Source organism: Mesoplodon densirostris, chromosome X (assembly GCF_025265405.1).
Source record: "Mesoplodon densirostris isolate mMesDen1 chromosome X, mMesDen1 primary haplotype, whole genome shotgun sequence".
Taxonomy (NCBI): Eukaryota; Metazoa; Chordata; class Mammalia; order Artiodactyla; family Ziphiidae; genus Mesoplodon; species Mesoplodon densirostris.
The window spans coordinates 121,520,322-121,536,434 of NC_082681.1; the positions used below are offsets into that span (position 1 = coordinate 121,520,322).

At 47.2% G+C, this 16,113-nt stretch overlaps 1 protein-coding gene across 4 annotated transcripts in view; it reads left to right on the top strand.

Annotated features, from left to right (window-relative positions):
• Positions 1 to 14,866, top strand: part of SH3KBP1 (SH3 domain containing kinase binding protein 1) — a 346,074-nt gene extending 331,208 nt beyond the window's left edge. For all 4 annotated transcript variants that reach the window (XM_060086464.1, XM_060086462.1, XM_060086463.1 and 1 more), the window contains 5 exons: positions 1,458 to 1,567; positions 5,039 to 5,167; positions 9,357 to 9,625; positions 12,607 to 12,670; positions 13,814 to 14,866. In XM_060086464.1, the coding sequence (XP_059942447.1) occupies positions 1,458 to 1,567; positions 5,039 to 5,167; positions 9,357 to 9,625; positions 12,607 to 12,670; positions 13,814 to 13,855 (614 nt within the window). In that variant the 3' untranslated portion in view covers positions 13,856 to 14,866. The remainder of the gene's footprint in view (positions 1 to 1,457; positions 1,568 to 5,038; positions 5,168 to 9,356; positions 9,626 to 12,606; positions 12,671 to 13,813) is intronic.
• Positions 14,867 to 16,113: the final 1,247 nt, after the last annotated feature.

Sequence of the window (16,113 nt, forward strand, 5' to 3'; positions counted from 1 at the left end):
CACTGTCTTCTTACTGTGGCCTCAAATGATGGGGGAGCTGAGGGGGCACTAGTCTCTTTCTCTTCTTATAAGGACACTAAACCTATCCACAGCTCCAGGCATCCTATTCTTACACAACAGCTTCCCAAGCAGGAGGGAAGAGGAAGCAGCAACACAAATGACCTTCGCCTCCCTTGCCTCTCTCTAGACAGAGAGGAAACCTCTTTCCCAGTGGCTCTCAGTAGACTTCCTTTTATTTCTCAGTGATCCAAATCGGGCTACATGGCTACCTCTAAACCAATCACAGGCAAAGAGGAACAGGATTGCCATCACTGGCTTAGACCAGACGTGCCTCTGCTGGGCACATTGTCCTGAAACAAAACCGGGGCTCTGTTAGGAGGGAGAATGGGAGTGGTTTGGGAAGGCCGCGCCTGGCATGGCGAATGAAGCAGTCTCCCTGGCAGGAAGAGATGGCATGTCCCCATTCACCACCCGTAATGAGTCTCAGGGTCTGCCCCTATCTGCCAGCCATCCCTCTGTGCATGATACACAGATCTACACTTGGTTTGTAAATCCCCAGAACTCTGTAGGGCCAGGTGACTCCCTTGGCCTGATCGTTTGTTGAAGGAGGTGGCAAAGTGAAGACAAAGGCCTTCCTCCTGGACACATGCCAGGTGCAGTGACGATCTGGCTGAAAGATGCTCCATTCATCTGAGATGTCAGTCACAGAGACGGGAGCCCTCTGAGGACAGGCTCGTTTCTGCCATGCTCACTGGGGTAGCCTTAGTATCTAGCTCTGTGTGTGGCACAGAGTAGTTGCTCAGTCATAATGGAGTGAGTGAGTGAGTGAGCAGACTGATGACTGAAGAAGATATTGTCTCCATTGAGCAATGCTTCTGGACACAGAATGGTACGGGGCTCTGTGAGTCATCTGGAGAAACAGAAGCTTGCTCTCCATCTCCAGGGGGTTAAGAATCTAATGGTAGGGTGGTGGTCAGAGTATTGCGGTACAGCCAGAGAAGGAGGCTGCCCTCTCTTGTCTTCTGGAATCAACGACCAGCATTCACTTGCGCAAGGATATTGTACCTTGAGATAACTGCTTATTGTACTGTGACTGAAAGAATGTTTCATCTACCAAAATGGACTTGGATTTGTGGAAGAGAGAGGATTCCTCCTTTACTCATCTTTCTGTAGCTTTTAAAGATTTATGAATACAGCTGTTGAAGGGGGAGAGAAGAATCACGTTTCTCTTTCCTCCATAATAGCTTGTTAGACCGAGGAGGAGGTGATTTCTTTCACTCAGTTTGAATCACGTCGATGGGATAACCAAAGGGTGTAAACAGCCTTCATAAATGATGAAGCGTAATCCAGACCTAAAGGATGATGATTAAGGAAAAGAGGTGCTTATGGCATGGTATAAGAACCTTCCCTTACTCCTGTTGATGCTCTTTAAAAAATCTGTTTTACTTTTCTTTTAGACCTAGAAGGGTTTGATTCCGTGGTGTCATCTACTGAGAAACTCAGTCACCCAACCACAAGCAGACCGAAAGCCACGGGGAGGAGGCCTCCATCCCAGTCCCTGACGTCTGTAAGTGCCTCCTCGCTTCCCGACAGCTGGAAGGCAGGGAAGATCGGGGACTCTAGCTAAGGACTGTTCTGCAAGCAGCTGATTCGAGGACACGCTGGGAGAGGGAGCTCATGAGATACGCTGCTGACCAGAAGTGATTTGAGAGTCTTCTGGAATCAAGCAGTGTTTCTTCCTTTTTGTTCTCTGTGTATCTGCCAGTGAGGTGGGGAACCCCTAGTCCCACTTTCCTTCTCTCTCCTTCCAGACGGATTCTTGTTTGAACCCGAAATGAAATTGGTAAGAACAAAATGGCATGTCTTCTGGTGGGAAAGGAGAGCAAGGCTGGTTTGGTCTGTGAACAAAAGAGAACTTTACTTTAAAAAAAAAAAAAAGAAAGAAAGAAAGGGATCTGCCGCTATACAGCACTTGGCAGTGGCCCAGCCTTTTTCTCTCAAAGCCCCGTCCTTGGCATCCCTCCACGGAGCCCCGCACAGACCTTTAGGAGATGGGTTTTAAACATACGAGGCACCTGGTCGTGCAGGAGACAACAGTCAGAACGCTCCGGATAACCCATAGAAGTTTTTGTTTGGGTCATTTTGAATAACTTTGTTTCTTATTAGAAACCTGTAACACATTTATTGTACCAAATTTGAAGCACGAAATGCATAAAGAAGAAAGTAATAGAAGTAAGTAATCCTGCTCCCCCAAGCTAAGAACTGTTAACCTCTTGCTGTATATCCTTTATTTCTTCAAAAATGGGATCACACAGAACACGTGGCTTTAGAAGTTGCATTTCCCCCTTACATTGTACACCTTTCCCCTGTCATTACACATCCTTCCGTCACGTCACAGTGAATGGCTGCCTAGAGTTCTAGCCTGGGAATATATGAGCATTTATCTAGCCAGTGCGCTGTCACTGGACATTTATGTTGTTTCCATTCATCATAAACACTGAAGTGAATGTCATTGTAGAAAAATCTTGGTGCTTCTGCAAGCAGTGTATGTGTGTGTGTATATCTCTGTCTGTCTATCTATTTATCTCTATATATCAAATTGCCTTGTCATTGCTGGGAATGCAGGACTAAGGCCTTAGGACCTTCACCCAGATACCAGGGAATTAACCTTTTTCAGGTTTCCCAGGACACTTTCTACTAACTCTACCTAAGGGGTCATCATTTAGAAGAAAAAGAATGCCACTTCCTTTGAACGTCTTCCCTCATATCCACTGGGTCTGGAAGTGTGGTTTGAGTCATCCTATTTTTCCTCTTTGTAGGAAACATATCTGTGTATTGCCATCTTTGGGGGAGAAAGACTTGAAACAGTGGCTTACTTTTTCACTCTTATATAGAGTACTGTGTCAATACCACCTTCTTTCCCCTTTCCCTCTCACCTCTCCGCACCTTCCCAAACACCTCATAAACACACAGCCTATTTAATTGCTTCTTAGTATCTCTGTATTTAAATTTTTAATCCTACCTCCCATATCTTCTCTATAAATCCTTCATCATTTTTGTTTCCCCTCCAAATCCTTCCTAACTTTTCAAGATCTAGAGGGCCTTGAGGCATCAGAATTAAACACAGAGAAATTTGAATTACCACCCCCATCCCACCCTTGGTCCCTACATCCCATGTCTGGGAGTTTGTATATATTTGGGGGAGATCTGGTAAAGGCATGTCATCTTCTCTGCACTTTTAGATCACCCATTGATTCATTCACTCATTCAACAAATACTGATGGGCATCTCCTATAGGCTAAGCTCTGTGCCAGGTACCAAGGCTGCAACTGGGAATAAGAGGTACATGGTCCCTGACCACAGGAAGCTTACGGCAATGGTGGCTCAAAGTTTGACGTTTGATATGGAACAGTTGTACTCGTGGACTTAGAACAGCAAGGAACATTTGTGCTTTAAAGAAGTATAGTTACTGTACTCGCTTCCCTTCATTCCTATCCATCCCCATGTGGATATGTACATTGAATTCATGTTTACTCTTCTTCCTGTTAGCACCTGTAGGTTTTTCATAGCAAAATGGGATTGGTGGATATGGACATATTCCTAAAAGGCCATTGGAGGGAATGATCGAGGAAATAGATTAGTCATGACTCCCCATCCTGGGGCCTCTCAACCTAATTTGAGCTGTTTATGTTTATCAAATTCAAAGAGCAAGCTTTGATTGGCAGCTCATGAATCATAGGTTGTGTAGGAGGAAACTGCCTTTGGAATAAAATCTCAAAATGAAAGGATACAGGCATTGTAAGGTAGTTATGCTTAGATTAAAAGAAAGCTTGGTTGGAGGTGGGTGTTATTCTAGGTAATTGGATTTTCAGATTAAGTGAAGATTAACAAACAAGACCTTTTCATTTTAAAACATTGCTTTAAAATTCCCTACATGTATTGCTTAGTAAGTAAACAGAAGAAAACAAACAGTATTTGTAAGTGTGATTTTTTTTCTATAATGGTGCCAAGCGGTGATTCTAAATATGACTGTTTTCCCACCACAGGGATAGAAGGCATAGAGGTAAGGCTGAATATGAGCTCGCCTAAAGATATCTCTGGAAGATTCTTCGTTTAAAAAGATTCCTTGCCACGGGAACTCTTATTTTCCTCTGCTTTGTCCTAAAATAGGGAAATTCTAGTACAGTAATCATTTTTGACCAAGTGATTCCAGTGAATTGGTTTACATTCATCCAGCTTTTGATCTTCACAGCGAGGCAGAAAGAGTAGGAGTGTTATCCCCATATTTTACCAAGAGATGCTGCCATTCTGTAAGTACACCTTAGCAAAGATGGAATCCAAAATGGATAATGATTGTCCACAGCAATGAGGGCAGCGTTTTAGCAGCAGGCACCAAATTAGACGTGAGCTTGCTGTGCTGGCAGGCAGGGCTGTTCTCTGGGGCTGCAGAAACGCTGGTCACTGATCCACAAGCGTAGTGATCCTTTGCCCCCGGAAATGGTTTCCTCTCAGACAAGTCCTTTTAGACACTTCACTATGCCATAGACCTGGTGGTTCTGGAAAAGGATCAGGAGGGAATGGAGGAGAGGCAGGTTAGAGGCAGCTTCCTCTCTACCTGTGTGTCCTTCCCCACTGGACTGTCAACCCTGTGAGAGCAGGGACCATGTCTGGCATGTCACTGTTAAGTTCAGTACCAAGCTGAGTGCTTGGCACACGGCAGCAAATGTTTACAAAAAAGAGAGAGGCTCTGAGCAGGAAAAGATGGGTGACAGATGCTCACATGGATGAAATGGCCAACGGGCATCAGTGGAAAGATCGCATAGAAAGAAAGATCCCTGGTCTAGGAAATCTTAGTCCCAGTTCTGCCACTCTCTCTAGCACACAGATAATAGCACACTTTCTGCCTCATGGTTATAATGAGGAGACAAACAAAATAGAAGTGTCAAGTGCTTTGAAAGGCCCACTGCATTATGTTAACAAAAGCTATGTCAGCTAGGGTGTAATTCTGACAAGAGCATTTTCTTTTGGCTTTATCCAGTCTTCCCTTTCAAGCCCTGATATCTTTGACTCCCCAAGTCCTGAAGAAGATAAAGAAGAACACGTTTCGCTTGCACACAGAGGAGTGGACGCGTCAAAGAAAACTTCAAAGACTGTTACCATATCCCAAGTGAGTGGCCAGCCATGGCGAGGGTGTCCTGACAGCACGGGATCCCTGCCTTTACGTGTCTGCTCTGATGATGAGTTATAAACCAAACAAGGATAAACAGATGTCTTAGTCATGTGGGGCTGCTAAAACAAAGCGCCATGGATTGGGTGACTTATAAACAATAGAAATTTATTTCTCACATTTCTGGTGGCTGGATGCCCGAGATCAGGGTGCCAGCATGGTCAGGTTCTGATGAGGGATCTCTTCGGGGTTGTAGACTGCCAACTTCTCATTGTGTCCTCACATGGAGGAAATAGGGTGAGAGAGCTCTCTGGGGTCCCTTTTAGAAGGACACTAACCCCGTTCATGAGAGCTCCACCCTCATGACCTAATCACCTTCCAAAGGTCCTATCTCCCAGTACCGTCACAGCGGGGGTTAGGATTTTCACATATGAATCTTGGAAGGACACAAACATTCAGTCCATTGCAACAGGCAACACAAGTTTTTGTCATTCTTTGGTGACAGTGATTACTTTGGTAATCAAAATCCCTAAGGAATGTGACAGTCTCCAAAACTGGGCAGAATCCCATGTTTTCTCTTGTGGTTTGATCTCCTCTTCATACCGTCAACCACACACACACACACACACACACACACACACACACACAATGCCCTCGCACACCACCACCACCACCACCATCACAAGAACCAAAACAACTTTAAAAACCTAGAGGTGTCTAGAAAGACTACATTAAATATATTAAATGCTGTGCCCTCTGCCCACAGATTGTGACTTTTATGTTCAAAACTGGTGGTGTCACAAATTATGGTTGGCAGTTCATGAATTTGAATAACTAATGGGATTTCTTAAAGAAAAGCTCATTTGGATTCATTTATTAGGATAAATTTATAGTCATTTTAATGTTTAAAATGTTTAAAAACATTAATTTCATTGCACACCCAGGGGATGGTATAGCTCTTTTATTATTGACTTGTGAGGAACAAAGAACACATTGTTTAGCAACTGCATGTGGCTTCTGAAGGGTACCCTGTACAAATTCTGTTCGTCCTATGATTGTGAAGTAAGATTTTAAAATTCCATTTTCTCGTGCTAAGAGAACCCAATCAACTGGAGTTATTTTCTGTAAACATTAGCAGCTGCCTTCTGTCTAAAAGCAGAAAATGGAAGTCATTTTTAAAGCACTCGAAGCACGAAGTAACACAAAGAAATCAAAGGTGATGTGGAATTTTCTTCTGATAGATTTAAGAATTTATATGTATAGCTTTTCTTAAAAATCTGATATAGTCAGCAAAAATATGATCCTATAAAACAGATCGATTGTAATTATTCACAAAACTGAAGCAGTCTTCCTTTATAAAAGCCTTCCATTTACAGAAATTGGATTTAGATCCGTTTTTTCTGGTGACCATAGGAATGCCTATAGTTGCAGCCTCTCCGACGTCCCTAGGGTGTCTCTATAGTGACATCTACTGGTGGGCGTGGCTCATCACGTTTCTGAGTTGCACTGTTCTATCCCATTAGCCTATTTCACTTGCCTGGAGTTGTCATGTCTTGTTGTTTATTGCTTCTAGAAATTCCACCTGAACTAATTTGGTCAGGACATTTGGTGGCCTGTACTCTGTGAGGGCTTATAACAAGTGTTTGTTAGCTGAAATGGGACGGGAGAGCGAGTCACGTAGGAAATGCAAAGAGAAGCGTTGATTGGAAAAGTGCCTGGAAGTCAGTCAGTGTGAGGACGTCGGTGGGCTGAGGGAGGTGCGTGAGAATGCAAGGTGGGAAATGGGGAAAAGTATGAACCCAGGAATAGAAAAGAAGCGAAGGAAATCAGGTCAGGAGAGCACGAATCTTCAGACTCAGGCAGCCACGGTCACGGTACCAGGCTTGAGGGTCCAGCTGATGGGGAGGGAATTGAATCTCAGTTCTGCGGCTTATGAGCTGTGAGACTTGGGGAATTTCTCACCCACATCCCTAAGCCTCAGTTTCCTGCTCCGTCAAGACTGTGTGCCAACTAATCCTCATTTCAGTTGTCCAGCCAGCGTCCGGCATAGAACCAGCGCTCCGTAAATGTCAGTCCCTCGCCCCTCTGACTATGACTCCTGCTAACAATAAGCACAGGATGGTGGATCGCTCTCCCTGGCAGCAGAAAGTGATTTTCCTCAATGATAAGTTGGCAGAGAAAAGGCGAGCAGAAAGGCTGGGAATGATGGCCCATCTGCTTCTGGCTGACTCTGCCCAGTTTCTCCCTGTAGCACAGCCTGAATCCAGACTCTGCCTTCTCACTGTGCCAGCCCAGCCCCGTCTTGGCTCCCGCCCTGGGCGCCGGCAGCCTCAGCTCCCTCCCCTCCCCTCCCCCACTTCACCCCCCAGGGTCCCGTCTACTACCTGCCCCCATCCACCGCACCCCACCTGTGATCTCACCTTCCCTTGCAGCTGCCGCCTCCCCTAGGCCTGCTGTGTGCCCCTGTTCCCCCGACTCGTGACCCTCGTGTTCCCTGTGCCCTCCAGGCCCCCTCAGGGCACTTCTCCATCCGGCCTCCCCTGCCTGCCTCCTCCATCTTCAGCCTTGGCTCTTACCCTCAAGATACCTCCCAGCTCAGGGTCTCCCCCATCTTTGAAAGCAAACAAAACCCTTCCTTGATCCTGTCTCCTCCTGAGGCTTCTCCACGAACACTCGCTCCCTTTCTCCCATCTTCTTTCCTCAGCCAAGTGTTTGGAAAGAGAGTTCTAAACTTGCAGGCCACGCCCCTCATGTCCCACGCAGGCGCTCACCTGCCTTGATCAGATTTCAGTCTCCCTTGGCTCCACCAAATGGGCTCCCCCCTAATTCTCCTCTCAGCACCCTCTGGAAACTCCTCCAGGGGACTTCCATGACCCAGGCCCTCTCCTGGTCTGGCTCCATCCCCTCTCAGCACCCTGTCCCAGTCCCCAAGGGCTCTCCCCTCTCCCTCCACCTCTTCAACTTGGGGCGTCCACAGGTTCTACCATTGCGCCTCTTCTCATTCTTTGTCATCCACCCCCATGGCTTGCACTTCCTCCTCTGGCCCAACTCACTTTTTCAGTCATTGGCTCTGCCCATTGGCCTTCCCCATTGGCCATCCCTCAGGCTCCTAAAATTCCATGTGTCCAAAACTGAGATCATTGTTTGGGCCTTCAGTCTTCTTCCTCCCATGAAAGGGTCAACCTTAATGCCTCCTTCCTCCATCCCCACCCATGGCCCTTGATCTGTACTTCCTCCTTACCCACTATGGCCTGTCCAGGACCACATCCTCCTGGCCTTGGGGTGTCTGCACTGGGAGGGCAGGGACTGCGTCTCTTGGTTGGATGAGCCGGCCATTGCCGCATCTCTCAAAGCTGTCTTGTCTCTATCCTCTTGGCTGCTGCCTGAGTCAAACCCTCACCATTTTTAGCTTTCACTGTATGAGAGTCTCCTAGCAATTGTCTAGACCTCCAGACCCACCAGCCCTTCTGCAGCCACAGTGATCTTGAGCTCAGCAGGCAATCTTTTTAACCCTTTCCGCAAGCCCCCTGTGTGCGCCCTACCTCTCTCTTGCCCCCCTGACATTCTGGCTTCCCGTGAATGCAGTTCGCTCTCAGGTCTCCAGGCCTCTCCTAGCGCGTTCCCTCCTCTAGAACTTCCCCCACGCCCCGCCGCCCGCTTACTCTTTTCTGACCACCTCCTGGTCCTCCTCCTCCAGGATGAGGCTGTTGGCTCCTTCCTGATGCCCTCCCTCTGGGATGCTTGGTCCCTTCTGTATATTCTGTATATATCTTCTGTATACACTTCTGCGGCGCTCTGTGCTTCCCTCCCTGCATGCACGCTCCCCCCTCATCTACAGTGTGTTGGTTGGTCTGTCTGTCTGCACCTCACTGGGTTCTAAGCTCCTTGAGGGCCAAGAAAATGTTTTGCTCACTTCAGGGTTTGCAGAGCCTAGCGGGTACATGGGCCTCTGGATGTGTACATTAAACCAGTCAGGAACTACCTGTTCAGAAGGGCGGTCAAGTTTAAAATTCATAAGGGGATGCCTGCACCAAGTAGGCCCTTGGGGGCTTGTGGATGAAGGAATGAGTGGAGTATACGGAGGGCTGCGGGCACGGTGATGTCGATGGCGGGTTTCAGTAAACAGGACGGGGAGGGGCAGCACACGAGTCCCTGTAGCCTGAATCCTCTCTGTCCTCACTCATCACAGGTGTCCGACAACAAAGCCTCGCTGCCGCCCAAGCCGGGGACCATGGCTGCGGGCAGTGGCGGGCCGGCCCCTCTGTCCTCAGCAGCATCCTCTCCCCTGTCGTCCTCTTTGGGAACAGTTGGACACAGAGCCAACTCCCCGTCTCTGTTCGGCGCGGAAGGAAAACCAAAGATGGAGCTTCCAGCCAGCAGCCAGGCGGCCGTGGAGGAGCTGAGGACACAGGTCCGGGAGCTGAGGGGCATCGTGGAGACCATGAAGGACCAGCAGAAGTGAGTGTCTGCGGCCCGTTCTGTAACTGCCTCCGGGGCTTGCTTTCCACCGGCTCAGGGCCTGCTTCTGCCACCTAGGGGCCCAGCCTGTCCCCGAGGGTGGACCGCCTCCCTGGGGATGGTGGCAGCAGGGGTGGGAGTGGGGGTGTGAACCCGAGGAGCTTCACTGAGCTCAGCTCCACGTGTAAACTGGGTCAGCTGCACATGGGCTGGCGCCGGGGCATAGGGGGAGGAGTCAGCTACAAGGGACGTGCTCAGCAGGCCGCGAAAAAGAAAGATCTTCAAATCCCCAGAAGACACAGTATGTGCATGCACCACTTCTTAATAATCCCAACAGCCAGCTTTTCTTCTAGCACCAGAAAAATTGCAATTCCTTCGGTTAGCTGCCCCATGAAGGAATTGGCTAGCATTTAGGGGTACAATGTATGCAAAAGATGCAGGGACTCTTTAAACCTGAGGCTTGACACTCATCAAGATGTTCTCACCAGGAGACTCGAGCGGCCTCTGTGCATGCCTGCACACACGCACTCCGCATCTCTGATCCTCAAGGGGCGCTTAGATGGGGAGAGGGACCTGCAAGCCAAAATAAATGTCACACGCATATCACCCAGGATGCTGTGTGCAGTTAAAAAATAATGGTAAAAGTATTAGAAGTCAGGAGGCACTTATCTGAATAAATGGAGGCGCAGAGAGTTTAGGCATCCGTTGGCTCTTTCTGGAGGGAACGGGGGGAGGTGTTTCCTGAGTAGGATTTTGAAAGCCAGCCTAGCATTGCCCAGAGCAGAGAACCCCAGCAGAGGGCACAGCACGGGCAGGGTCACAGGTACATGGAGCAGCCCGGCAGGTCAGTGCATTCCTGCTGCCTGGCCGCCCGGATCGGGAGGTGCCCGGGGCAGTGGCGGGCAGTGGGGCCACAGACCCGCAGTCACACCTTCGGGAGGACGCCTGCAGCTGGAGGGCCCTGAAGTGTTTTGTGTACTTTGGGGAATAATTGGGTTAAACAAAGTTACTTTCTTCTCCGAAGGACTGCTCAGAGCCTTCGCTGTGCATGGGAAGATGGAGGATAACGCACTTAATCACGGAGCCCATTTTTCCCCTAGAACATTCTAGGACAAGGCTTCCATGGAACTCATCTTGAGTACTGCGGCTCTATTCGCTTCTGTTCCACTCAGGCTGGAGGTGTCGTATGAATTGGGGGCCTCTTGGACTCACCCCCTGCCTGGAAGAGGCTCATCAGATAAATACGCAGAACTGCAGGATGGGAATAGAGTGGGTCTTGAGGGGCCAGCCAGGCTGCCCCTAACTCTTCCAAGTCCCCAGCTCGTATCTGACCCAGCACAGTATAGTTTTGGGTACCCAAAGGCCCCATCCGTGTCCAGGCGACAGGTGTCCTCCGCCTGAACAGTGACCCGACAGCACCAGTACATCCCAGAGCACTGGTTCTCAGCCTTCTGAACAAGAAGGGTCAGACACTCCTGGATCCAGGGCTTCGTCCCTTGGGGCCCTCGCTCTGAAAAGTGCCCAGAACTTTTGTGAAATGGCCTGTGCCTGAGCCTTGAGTGCAGAATCGCCAGCGCCTTGGGGCCACTCCACCCCTTTGTTCCTCTCTCCACTGTGAACCCGGGCATGGATGGCTGCAGTTGTCCTTCCCCAGCCAACATCTTCTTGAATCAGGCATCACAGTGGCCCCTCTCCAAGGCCTGCCCTTCACAGCCTTCCTCAGCTCGGCCTTCACGCCCAGGAGCACTGGGTCCCCCCGAGTCTCCCAGCTTAGCTCTTGACGTCACTTTCCTTTCAGCCTTTGGCTCAAGTCTGTGCTGATTCCCCTCATCCCCAAACATGCAGTTCTCACCTCCCTGCTTCTGTCCTGGCTCTTCTCCATCAACTCCCCCATCTTCCTCCCTCCTCGCAGACGTACCCTTTTCTACTAGTTCAAGACTTAGTGACTTTCTTCGCACCTCCCTCCCCAGCTAACTCCCCAACCTGGACTGCTGGAGCATAGCGTGTGCTTGAATAAATGCAGGAACGCATCACAGGTGGTTAATATCAGAGAACCCAACATGTTGACAACAGTGCTGGGACACTGACCCAAGTGCAGGGACCATCATGGTGCTCATCTGAAGTGAGCAAATGCTACATAACGTCTACCTTGTTTATTGTGCTGGTTCTGCGGTGTTTGTTTTTTGATTTTTCCAGTCCAGTTTATAAAAATGTATGCGTACAATGGAGTGTCTGATACCCTAAAATGGAGTACAGCTCTCTGACCAGAGTTAGGATGGTTGCAGTGTCCTAAGTGTAGAGCCTGAGTTTGCAAGATGATTAGTTTTGTTCTACTTCATTGTTTACTGTTGGGAAGGGCACTGGACTGTGTGTTCTGACTCGTGTCTACTTTCTCTATGACATGATTGCCGTATGGTTAGTTCAGTTCTTTTACCTCCAAGTTTTTGGGTGTTAGTATTTGCACGATTTTGTGAGAATCTCTGAAAACATACCACTAACCTTTCAGTAATGTAAAACTCTGTGAAAATAAAAGAAGTATATATGGAGTGGTAAAAATGTCTGCAATGAATATTATTATGTAAGTCCATATGTAAAGACCAGTGATTCTGTAATAAAGGACTCGTTAGAGGGAAGATGACCGAATATGAGCCTGGATACCTGGAGTGTCATCATTGGGCAAGTCAGGCCACCTCTCTGGGCCTCAGTTTCCCCATCTTCTTTTAAGAGAAACTAGCACTAAGGGATTTCAAAGGTCATTTCAGACCTACTATTTGATGGCTACATACTAGGGGAGCCCAGAAATAATGTCCTTTCCATTTGCAACAGGCTTTAAGCAATAGCCGTGCAAAGAAAATATAACGTAATGTTCCGTCCACACTTTCTTTGTAAAAGGATCAGATGGATTTTGTAATGATAAGAGACTTCATATCTCTTGTTGGGGAAGTCTGGGCTTTTGTTTAACTTTGTCATTTGCTTTCCAGACGAGAGATTAAGCAGTTACTGTCAGAGTTGGATGAAGAGAAGAAAATTCGGCTTCGGTTGCAGGTGGGTCCCTTGGGGTCCTGTTGCCCCGTGAGAGGCTCAGTTGGGGGTGGGAGCAGAGTCCAGGCTTTATTTTGAAAATAAATGAGGGAGGAGATATGGGGATATTTGCGTATGTATAGCTGATTCACTTTGTTATAAAGCAGAAACTAACACACCACTGTAAAGCAATTATACTCCAATAAAGATGTTAAAAAAAAAGAAAAGAAATGATAGTTACTTCTCTACCAATTTTGATGCGCTTCCTGTGAGAATTTTCTTAGAACTATATAGCCTCCCTTCACATCCTCTCCTGGGATCCAGGAAGTCTTGGGGAAGGGAGGCATTAGCAAACTTGCCCCAAGTTGGGTTTCTCATTTGGAATTTATCTGAAACATCTCCTCTGTGAAAAGTTCCCCTCGGTTTTCAGAGGCCTCATTGTCGTAACTGCCAGAGGGCATATGGCACCAGGGAGACCCCATTGGCGCTTCTGTCATGCCGCCATTGGGACCCCAAGGACCACAGCCGGCCACACTTGGCACTTGTTCTTTATCTCTTTACTTCTCCCTGACAGCCGTGTCAGTCCTGCAGGGCATCAGAGCTCTGTCACCCTCTCTCTAGCCTCTCTCTGATGTAACTCAGCCTTTACCAAAGGGTGGAGAGTGTATAGGAGTTGGCAATGGTAGGCTTTCAGCTCTCATGCAGTAGGTGCCCTTGGTGGTGACTGGGATCCATGGTGCTTAAAGGATAGGTAACTGCTTGTCATCACTTTGCGGGTGCTGATAGACACCACCTTGGGCCCAACCACAGCTGCCTTCCAAACCTGCCAAGTGGTCCAGTGTGTCAGGACACCCTGTTCCACCCTCTGGCCAAGAAACTGGAATTACTGTTGTATCATTGCTTTTGACAAATTTTGGATACTGGTAGCCTGAGAATTCAAACATCCACCCTTTCCTAGCACTTCGAGTTGGTGTGCCTATTCTTTAGGTTTATGTCCATTTCTGGCATCATGATCAACTCTTCATTCAGATGTCATTTCACCCATTTCCCCTTTCAAATTGTCAGGTTGATTATTTGCTTTCAATCAACCAGGTTGCTTATCTTTCAGCTTTTATCCAACCAGCCAATTCATTGTGATTTTGTTCGGCTCTTGTTTTTCCTTTATAGATGGAAGTTAATGACATAAAGAAAGCTCTTCAATCAAAATGAATACTTGATAAATGAAATGTCGCATTATTCATCCCAAGTCCAAGACTCAATTTTTCCGCCCCAGCCAAAATAACCTTGTGCCAAAAGATGAAAAATTGCCTCAACATGTCCCTGTTTGAAAGATTAGCACAAAAGTCTTGATAGCACAACACAAATTCCATCCAAGAGGAGACTCTTCCCCATGGTATAGACCTGGGTCTGGCACTGGTTGTGACTTAAACAGAGAAAATTGTGCTAAAGGCTTTTTTACTATGAGATCTCACGCGAAACGAAAACTCAGGCAGTTTAGTCCATAGTGGTACTATTTTGATGATATTTTCCATTAATAAAATGTAATTTTAGAGTCTTCGTTTACAAGCTTTATAATTTTATGATTTTTTTAATCGTGTTTTGCCACAGATTCCCCCAGTGTTTGTATTACACATAGTCCGGAGCGAGCATCCCATTCTTTTGCTTTAGGCGGAAAGCTGCCTCGCTCTGTGTCCCCCTCAAGGAGTCTATTACATATGCAATTTTAGGTCCAACCTGTCCTTCCTCCTGCCAGCAAACCCCACCACCCTAAGATAAATTTTAGCTTATATATGATGGTATATTTACAAAAAGAGAAAGAGAAAATCTGGTATTTGCAATGATCTGTGCCTTCTTTTTACCACCCTCTTGATTGGAGCTTTTGTGATGCAGCTACCATGATTTAAAAAACACACACACGCATTTATTTTTTTTAGTCACTTATCAAAGTCTACTAGAGGCCACTGTCTTCAAAGCTTCTCTCGCCTAACCAAAGGTCCTAAGAGGAGACAGCTGTGAAGTTGGGCGTGCTCTTTGGTACCAGCTGTGACTTTTAAGTTCTCCTAGTTTTAGGTTGTTCATGAACTAGAAATGTCACCCCTGCTTGATTTTTCATCAGCCAAGTTAAACCCCTGCTTCCTGTCCTTTGCACCTTTTGAGTGAACGGAATATGCATTATTAAAGCAAAAATAAATAAAAGTAAAATGCAAATGAAAACAAAGGCGGGGGGGGAGTTGTATTATTTCCTGCACTAGGTTATCCATGTGTGCTGTTGTTGAAACTGTACTCACATGATCTCATTTGCCTTGCTCTCTTGTAACCCCTTCCTCAGGTCCAAGAGAAAGGGGGGAGGCGCTTGTTGAAGCATAGCCATTGGATCTCTCTTGCATTTATGGAATTGCTTTTTCCGACCCGAGGAAACTGGTGTTTGCTTGTCCGCTTTATCTTTGTAGCCAGTGAAGAGTTCAGCTTTAGACTAATGTGACTGTTTTCTCATCCTTAGCAGAAAATAAGGGGAGCATACTGTACTGCGAGATAGTTTGGGGATTGGGAGGTGGGGGGGTGGTCCCTTCATGGCCCCTGAAGGTGTTTTATGTGTTTCTAAAAAGCTGCTTTGTCCATTTCCTGAGTTTTAGAGCGAAACTACTAAATATGAGTAGATTTGTACAACCACAAAGAATGAGAATTGATAACACTGAAGGAGTGATGCAAAAAAAAAAAATCATCACACGTTCTTGATCACTGAAAGTATTACAAATGAATGTCTCTGCCGCTCTCCCTTCCCTCGCCTTCCTCTTACCTACTTATTCAACCTTGTTGCCGGAGGCCGCTATTTCCTCCAGAGTATTTACAGAGCCCTGGACATCCTGGTCTTCCAGGTGTGGTTCCAGGGTGATGGCACAGTTAAGGGAAGGGAGTGTGTAAAGAAAGAAGCCTCACACCCTTCACTCTCATATCTGGACATACTGCCTTTCCAGCACCCTTGCCCTCAGTTTGCTTGGGGCCAGGAGCGCCAAGTTTCCAAGGGCAACATAAAACATTCCTATACCCCTTGACTGTTCTAGGCATTTCTACGTAAAACTTGAAGACTTTAGAGATTTCCCACCACCGAATATAAGAATGAGGATTGGATTCTTTGACATTTGGATTTCTCATTCACTCATCATGAAAATCCCGAATGGTATAGTTTTATATAATGTGTATACAGAGAAAGATTGTGAATAAATTAAATTGAGAGGTTGGAGTGCCCTCGTGGGGCACTGGTGACCTGAAAAATAGAGCCATTGGCTTTCTTTGTATCAGGAGAGGGAGAAGCAATTCTAGAAGGAGAAGTTGGCGTATCCAGCTTCATTACTGCCCTATGGGCTAACCAGCAAGAGGATTCTACACTCATGGAACTGGATGAGCCACTGCCCGAACAGCCACCATCTTTACTCTTTACAAAATGGGCCTGTGAAGAATATTGAACA